The sequence below is a fragment of the Festucalex cinctus genome, chromosome 3 (genome assembly GCF_051991245.1).
Source record: "Festucalex cinctus isolate MCC-2025b chromosome 3, RoL_Fcin_1.0, whole genome shotgun sequence".
In the NCBI taxonomy this organism is placed as follows: domain Eukaryota; kingdom Metazoa; phylum Chordata; class Actinopteri; order Syngnathiformes; family Syngnathidae; genus Festucalex; species Festucalex cinctus.
The window spans coordinates 10,515,453-10,524,119 of record NC_135413.1 but is presented as its reverse complement, the minus strand read 5'-3'; the positions used below and the strand labels follow the sequence as shown (position 1 = coordinate 10,524,119).

Below are 8,667 nucleotides of genomic sequence, written 5' to 3'. Positions count from 1 at the left end.
TTGTCTACCCCTGGCTTTTGTGTTTTGTATTATTGTTCTTTCAATAAATAATTAAAAAAAAAAAAGAGCTGTGACATATTGCAACGTTGTTGTGTATGTGTCATGTGACTTCTGTATGGCGTGAGAGCGCACGCGCAGCGAGACCCTGCAGTTCCGGGAGTGGCTCGTGGCATTGATTCCGTAAGCGGCTAAAATAAAAAGAAGATTGTTGAACGCAAAAAAAACCACACGATACAATATGAAAAAAAAAAATAGATTTCTTTTTTTGCTTTATTGTATAATTATAAACAAGTTATACAAAGAACTTGAGAACACTTCACCCCCCCCCCCCCCCCCCATACACACACACACACACACACACACACACGCACACACACACACACACACACACACGCACACACGTTAATAATACGACAATAACGTCCAATGACCAAAAGAGACACGGACCCACTTCCGCTTCCGTGTGTGTTACTTCCTTTATGGTGACGTGCTTTGTTTTCCGTGCTGCCTTTACCTTTGGACATATTAACATTTAAAAAGAGCCCTAACCCAAAAAGATGCATAAACAATAAAAGACGACGACGACGACGACGACGACAACCAAAAAAATTAAATAAAATGCCGGAGAGACGCCGCGCGTTGCCATTGTGGATGTCCAAAAAGGAAGACATGAGGAAGGAAAAACAACTCCTGAAGACCACCAAGAAGAAGAAAAAAACCGCGCGGTAGCTCAAGTCAGCGTGTCGAAATTCAGCATGTCTCAAAGTTATGTCTGTTTTAATAATGTTAATATTTGTTATCCTAGGGCTGTTATTTACTGCATGAACGAGGTAGAGCTGCTCGAAGCGGCTGCCGGCTATCTTGGCTACCAACATGTAACTCCCCTGTCCGGCCAGCAGGTGACCCAGTTTCCCTTTTCTTTATGTAGACATTACACTAGTACGTGTGTGTGTTCTAGGGACAGGTTGATGAAGTTTATTTTATTCATAAAATAATAAGGATTAATAATAAGCTTCAACACAATTGGAAGAAGTAAAGACAATGGTTCAATTGATTTTAATAAATCAATCAGCCAGTGTACATATTCATTGAGGTTAATGAATTAAATAAAAATGCTCAATTTGTTGTTGTTTTTTCATGATTAATTTAAGTATAGTTATTATTCCATTGATGCATATAATTGAATAAACTAAACTATGCGTGAATGTAAAACTGTTTTGATCATATTTGTATTATTTACAGAAAATTGCCCATTTTTAATAAGATAAATTAATAAATACATTTAAAATGTGTTTAAATTCAAATAAGATAGGTGTAGCCTACACCCTGAACCGGTTGATAATGGACAATTTATTTATCCGAAATAACAAAATAATGAATGTGACTATAATAAAGTATGCAATATTTAGTTGCATATTGAACAATTAGGAATGCAATCAACATTATTATCAAATTAATTCAAACTAAGCATGAATTATTCTATTATCGAAAATTGGTTCAGTGAAATGTATATATTAATTATATTATCTAAATTTATTGATTGTATTAAATAATGGGCAATTTCATCCATCCATCCATTACTCCTCACAAGGCTCTCGGGGTGCTGGAGCCTATCCCAGCTGGATTCAGGCAGTAGACACCCAAAACCTTATATGCAAGAAATACAGTATCCGCATCTTCCGCACAGTATTGAGGTTCTCTGTTCGCATTTTGGCACCAGTTATTTTAATCTGGCTTCCAAGTCAACCATATTCCACAAACATACATTCTGACTCTGTTAGAGTCCAAATTATTCTTATGCCTGATTGAGTGTGAATGGTTGTTGTTACATATTTGCCCTGTGATTGATGACAACTCATACAGGGTCTACCCCACCAGTTCCAATAAGTGATCATTATTAACTTGGCAAAGGCAGAATGATAATATATTAAAAAAGCGTACTTGTCATACCTGCTTCTCCATGACAGGTTCAGTCCAAGATGGAGGGTGCTGCTGGAAAAAGTGTCTCCTCACGAAAGAAGACAGGGAAGCCGGTGGCTATGGAGGAGGGGGAGGCGGCGTTTGACGAGACATATGTCTCTGAAACAGACTTGGATGTTGCCGAGATGAAGACTGTGCCTTATGCCGGGAGCAACCATGAGGATGAAGAGGACATGAGAGGGCAGACAGAGAAGACAGAGGAACAGCATTTGACTGAAAACCAAGGCGGCGATGACGCCATGCGCCTTGTACGAGAAATCTTTTTCACCTGATGACTCTGCAATGCACAGACATTGTTGAATTGTGTTTGTATTCAGAGAACCGTCATTCATCGTGGGGATAGGAAACCTGCCTGCAATAGGTGAAAACAAGTGGCTTTAAAACAGCCATTGTACACCGACATTGAATGAATTAATTTATTGAAACACTTTTTTAAAAGTATGACTGCGCCTTTTGTCAATCTCTCATGGGAGACTGTCGTACAACATCACTTTGTGGAAAGAGGTAAAGTGTTCAGTATATTAATTACCACATCATGTGGCTGACAGAAGTTGGTTTACAGAGTGATTTTTTTTATTGTTGCCCTAAATTTCTTTTATTGCATTGTTCTGATAACATGATGTAGATGAAGCTTTTATTAGCACTGAGATACCTAATCATTACAGAAAATTTCACTCAACTCGTGTATTTATATAGCGCTTTCAAACAGCCTGAGCTGTCACAAAGCGCTTTACAGAAACACAAAAAAACAAACATAACATAACATAAAAGTGCATTCTGACCGATAAAATGTGCATTTAGAGCTTCTCCAGGACTTATTGGTACAATATGCCACAGTATGGCAGATGAAGAGACAGAGATAGATTGAAAATAAAGTGAAAACGCAGCGTTGAAATCAATGTATTAAAGTAAGAGGCTTGCTTTGGGAGTGGCAACGCAAGATGGCCGCCTGTGGCGTCACCTCTGCGGTGAAGCGCGGCAGTAAAGTAGCCAATCAGGGCTCCAGGTGGAGGAGTGGAACCGTCACTGTCCTTTGGTGCCGGTTGACGTGGGTTCGATCCTCCGCCTGGGAGAAGCCCAAGTGTGGCTTACAAGAAGTAAGCTTGGTTGAGTGAGTGGATAAAAAAATAAAATAAAAATAAAGTAGCCAATCAGCAGTCAGTTAGTCGCTGTTTACTTCTTCTACACTGCAGTTTAATGACAGCCTCGTGACTGCTTTTATCAATATTAAAACAAATATTTACAAGAAAGCTCAAACTTCGACGGGACTTCAACAGGTCCACGGGACCGCGCGCTCGAAAAGGCGTGCGCGCTCCTGAGGCAACGCTTTGAGGACGCGCGCGCGCGACCAGAGACAAGGCGAGTGTCCGTGCTTTCATCCATCGTCGGCTAACCAGCATCCATTAAGGTGGGTAACGTCTCTAAACTTAATGTCATCAAAATTACATTGTGGTGGGTTCATATGACATTATTTGAGGTTACTTTTTTTTTCTTCCAAGTTTGAAGAGGGGGCGGGGAGGTACGCACGCAGGACTCTGCTTGTTTGTGAATACCGGTAGTTTGGAGTATGACAGAGGAGTGATTTAAAAATAATAATTACCGGTATACTGTAATTTGTGTAGCATTGATCGTGGAAAAGATGCATCTCATGCAGGATACTCACAGTTAATAGGGCTGAATATGAATATCTTGTAATTTGTCAGATTATTTGAGCATTTCCCTCCCTTCTAATTTAAATCAATAAATGCAGATTATCATGTCTCTGTCCCGAGTGACTTTTGTGGGGTGTGTTAAGAGAAGTTTTCCCTATCTGAGCTGCTTGCAGAATGGGGCTAGCCATCATAAAGGCTGCATGTTCAAAATTTACCATTGCAATTAGGCTTTTTTTTCTTTTTTTTTTGTTAATGTTTTTAAATAAGGCCTATTTTGAGGACTTATTCTCTTTTCTGAAATCAGTTATGAACCTAGGCTATTATTGGGAGTCTCTTGGGCTAGACAATCATAAATGTTGTAGCCTACCTGTTTTCAATATTTGCACTATGTTGTTCTCAGATAGGTGAAGTTAGCCCACTGATCTGTACTGGATAGCCGATAGGGGTGTGCCAATACATTGATTATTAGATTTATCGAGGTTTGACACGTGACGATTAGATTACGATTCATAAATGTTGAAAAACTATTATTTTCCATAATAATTTAATGATGGAACACTACCGCTACTAAAAGTACAGATATCTGTGAAAACACAAAGTATTTTGGTTAAAAGAGGTCTATTTCTAAAGGCACTTTATATTTAATATTTTCCAGAAAATGTGGAATTCATTCCACCAGAGTAAATCTTATTTTATTGTAATAGAGAAATCTATTTTTGAAAAGTTCTGTATTTGAAACAAATGTTTTTGCACCTTCTTGTGAAAAAGAGCAGCAGTTCCTGTTGGATCATTTGGTGATTGGAAATAAAAAGTAATGGACATAAATTGGTTTGGCTACTTTAATTAATGAATACTGACAAATATACCTTAAAAGTATGAAGTAGCCACAGAGTGAGAAAAAAATTGGGGAAAAAAGATAGATTGGAAATCATGATAAACATGATGATCATTAGTAACGTGATAATCGTTCAATAATCGAATCGTATCACTCTTAATCGTAATCGAATAGAATCGTGGAGTGCCTTAGATGGCACACCCCTAATAGCCGATAACCCATACACGCCTGCGCAAGCCGTTGAAGCCACAGGTCGGCCATCTTACTCCTCCCATCTCGCGAGCAATAATGTATAAACTGTATGTATACGTACAGATTAGACACATACAGCTCGTAGGCTTTTAGTATCGTACCAGGGGGCAGGGTTGGTGGGGTTGTCACTGGTCACTACCCAATTTCAATACTGTAAATTGATCATATGCTGAGAAACATTTTTTTTTTTAATAGTAATATGCCAGCCTCTCAGCTTCAAAGGTGTTGTCCTATCGACTATATTGTAATATATTCAGATCAGTGATTTATACTACATTCGAGGATTTTTCCAAATTCAAACCAGGAAGTGTGTACGGAAACGCCCCCTTGAACTCGGAAATTCCATTTGCGATACCCTGACTTCACAGACGGACTATATATAATATGACGGATTTCTTCATTCATAAATATGCGACATAACTCCACGTAAACGTACGTGACAGTATGCCGGTATCTCCCTGCATGAAATTATACGGTGAACTACTGGACTGTATGAAGTGTTTAGGAAATAAGATAAAAAACAATAAATTAAGCAAAATTGTGAGAAGGAGAGTTTGCTGAAGGTCAAAATGAGTTTTGAGGACCAAAATAAAAAACAATTTATCACGATCCGCCATTTTGGTTATTTACTTTTGCCTCGAACGCTTTATCGGAACTGGGAAAAAACAACTTGGATGTATCCGACTTCCGACCATCCTTGAATGCAGCAACTAGCCTCACTTATTCTATTTCTTCTTCTACTACTTTTTTGTAGTCTAGATCTTGCAGCCTCTCACAGTCAGTCAGTCTTGGTACTACATTTGGTTGAGGAGACATGCGATTGGTTCAGAATATGCTTCCTGTTTGTGTGTGGTGGGCTGTGTTAGCATCTGGACACATTTTTAAAAATCAGTTAAGATGCTAAAATTTGCTCCATTTATACCTTGCTTCAAAGTGCTTGACAAAAGAGACAACATTGATCGTATTAGGTCATCCGGCTGCATTTAAAGGCCCAGTATGCCGGTTTCACTCAGGAAAATGCACTTTTTAAATACAGGATGTACACTTAAACTTTCTCACAGTCTACACATCTGGGTTTATGTTAATCTTTGATGGTGATTTTGTCCTAAAAGCCTGTATTTGGTCATTTTGTTTTTGTTTTGTTAACAGCGGGACATTTCTGTTGACAGACACCCTCTCCAGCCAATCGCAGAACCGGGGGGGTGGGGGGCGGGGGTGTGTGCAAATCGCAGAGCGGGGCGTGGCGTCGCAAACGGGGCCGGGCGAACGTGTCGGCTGCGTGACATCATTCCCACGGCAATTTGAAAGCACTCACGGATTATTATTTTTTCTCACTCACTCACTCACTCACTCACTCACTCACTCACTCACAGAAGCTTACGTGTGTGAATGAGTGAGTGAAGAAAAAAATATCCGTGCGTGCTTTCAAATTGCCGCGGGAGCGACGTCACGCAGCCGACATGTTCGCCCGGCCCCGTTTGCGACGCCACCCCCCGCTCTGCGATTGGCTGGAGGGGTGTAAACACTGTCTTTCCACAGAAATGTCCCACTGTTTACAAAACAAACACAAAATAGCAAAATACAGGCAGGGGGTGTGAGGGTTTAGGACAAAATCAACCCCACACGTGAAGAAAAGCCCAAATCTGTAAATTGAGAAGTAGTTTGTTTGTTTGTTTGTTTAAATCCTGTATTTAAAAAGTGCATTTTCCTGAGTGAAACCGGCAGACTGCGCCTTTAACATGAAGACAACATATCTCATAACTGCAGGTTCACCATGGGAAACAAGATCATCAGGAAGCGCGAGTCTGCTGACTCACAGCAGGAACCATCCGAGGATCAAAAGACGAAGGAGATGGAAGATTGTGACGTGACGCCTGCTCAGCAGGCTGTGTCAGCAGAGGAGCTGGACGTGGTCATAGGGCAAGAAGTGGCTCAGACGCCATGTCTGCCCAATGAAGAGTGTCTGTTCGCTCCTGAACCAATGCCAGAGGCTTGTGCTGAGGTAGATTTTGCGGCAGCCCCGGGTGAAGAGAAAGATCCGTCTTCAGCTCCTTCACTTGACCTGAGCACAACTTTCTCCTCCCCGCAACCCTCAATCACACCCATCCTGGAGGCCGAGGTTACGGACGTCCCGGCGGCTGATGGCTCTCCAGATGGGGCCGAGGCTGCAGTGAGCTCCGCCTTGGATCCAGCTACTGCGTTGAAGGCAGGGGATTCTGGGAATTTGGAGGCAGTTACTGGTGGGAATTCAGAGCAGGAGGAAAGCCTAAGTAAGTTGTCACTGGCTGGAAATGATCCAGACCTCATTGAGGACACACCCTTAGACATGGGTGCGTCCGCTGAGTTGCTCTGTGGATCAGATGATCCGTAGTCCTTCTCCAAGAATCTTCAAGGAAAAACGACACTGATGTCCTTGGGTTTTATCATAATGAAAGCTGAACAGCTTAATTCTTGTGTTTCCTTATTTACATGTATGCAACAAGTGTGGGAACAAACTATGCGACTTATCATGGGGGCTTCAAGTGAACTAACTGCATACCGTATTTCCACAAATAGTGGCTGCGAGCTTCGGATGAGGACATTGTATGAATGCATTAGTAGAATATGGAACATGACCAATCCATTAATCTCCGCGTGTGCAGACTTACCGAAAAGTAGTTCCCCATTCTGTTGCAAAAAATGTTATGAGAAGACGCATCTTCAACCACAATCAGGATTTCCATAGACTGACCTTCATTTTGTTGTGACTTACGACTTGTCTCGTCAGGGGTTACCACAGCAAGTCACCATGCAGCATGATTTGTTTGGCACTGTTTTTTGTTTTGTTCTTCTTTTACCCCGGATGGCCTTTCTGACACTACCCATCTGGTCTGCATGGGCTTGGCCACAGTCGTCAGGGGACTGACACATGACTTATTTTATTTGATTCAGATCTGCCTCTGTGCTTCCTGATATACTATAAAATCCAGTAAATAACAAAAAAATGAACATTTTTCAAACTAGACACAAGGGTTGTTAAAAAAAATTAAAATAGAATGACTGCTTTATAGCGCATTTCATACACAGCGTAACTTAATATGCTTCACACATACTGTAATTAAAAGTACACCATTAAAAAATATTTGCAGACACGAGAGATTTAAAAGTAACGTAAAAAAATAAATAAAAATGGTTGACTAAAATTACTAGTCTACAGCGCCAGAACAATATTTTCACAAAACATGATTTTAAAAATATCTGGAAAGAAATGTATCATATAGGTATGGGAAAAGATCATTTTGACAAGGATTTTAAAGCATTTACATTTTATTGGTATGTTTTGAATCTTATTCACTGATAATAAAGGATACAAGCAAATTAGGGAACTGTATTATACACAAATACAGAGGGGGGGAAAAAAAGTATTTTATGGATGATTTTTGGACACATATACAAAAGTGTGTGTTATTCAAGGGATTTCATGGAAACTGGTAATACAGAGTGCCCTCCCGCCTAAACTTAGATTTTCCTGGGAGTAGGTTGTTGGTTATTTACTGATTTTTTTGTTTTGTTTTGTTCATTCTTGATATGAACGGCGGCGTCTGTAAAAAGGTAATTGCAGAGACTGCTCATTTTCTTTTCCAGTTGGGATAAGGGAAGCGACTTTTACTTAGTGGTTTGAGGTGTCTTAAAAGGTTTGCCACTATTTGTAAAATGCAGTACTTGGACAAAATAAATTTTTCATTTCTGCAAAATAAAAACAATGCCCTTTCTATTAATGCATGTGGATCTCTATGGAGAGAAATTTGTGTCTTTATTTTCAATCAAACAAAAAAGGAATTTGCAATCAAAAAAAAAATTCAATCAAACAAAAAGGGGATTTGCAATCAAAAAAAAATTTCAATCAAACAAAAAGGGGATTTGCAACCTCAAATAAATTTTAATCAAACAAAAAAGGGTTTTCATATA

The 8,667-nt window shown here is 39.9% G+C and overlaps 1 protein-coding gene across 4 annotated transcripts; it reads left to right on the top strand.

The window, feature by feature from the left end:
* Nucleotides 1-447: 447 nt before the first annotated feature.
* Nucleotides 448-8,667, top strand: LOC144015614 (uncharacterized). Of its 4 annotated transcripts, XM_077515758.1 has the most exons (5): nucleotides 448-725; nucleotides 806-899; nucleotides 1,968-3,077; nucleotides 3,258-3,388; nucleotides 6,487-8,667. In XM_077515758.1, exon 5 carries the CDS (start codon nucleotides 6,494-6,496, stop codon nucleotides 7,088-7,090), a length of 597 nt encoding a protein of 198 aa, XP_077371884.1. In that variant the 5' UTR covers nucleotides 448-725; nucleotides 806-899; nucleotides 1,968-3,077; nucleotides 3,258-3,388; nucleotides 6,487-6,493; the 3' UTR covers nucleotides 7,091-8,667. The 4 variants fall into 4 exon arrangements, with proteins under 4 accessions (XP_077371884.1, XP_077371883.1, XP_077371885.1 ...); XM_077515757.1 differs by having other exon boundaries at nucleotides 1,968-3,388; XM_077515759.1 differs by having other exon boundaries at nucleotides 448-734; nucleotides 1,968-3,388.

Coding starts and splice junctions, on each gene's coding strand:
- LOC144015614 (XM_077515758.1), top strand. CDS start 6,494: ATGGGAAACAAGATCATCAGGAAGCGCGAGTCTGCTGACTCACAGCAG.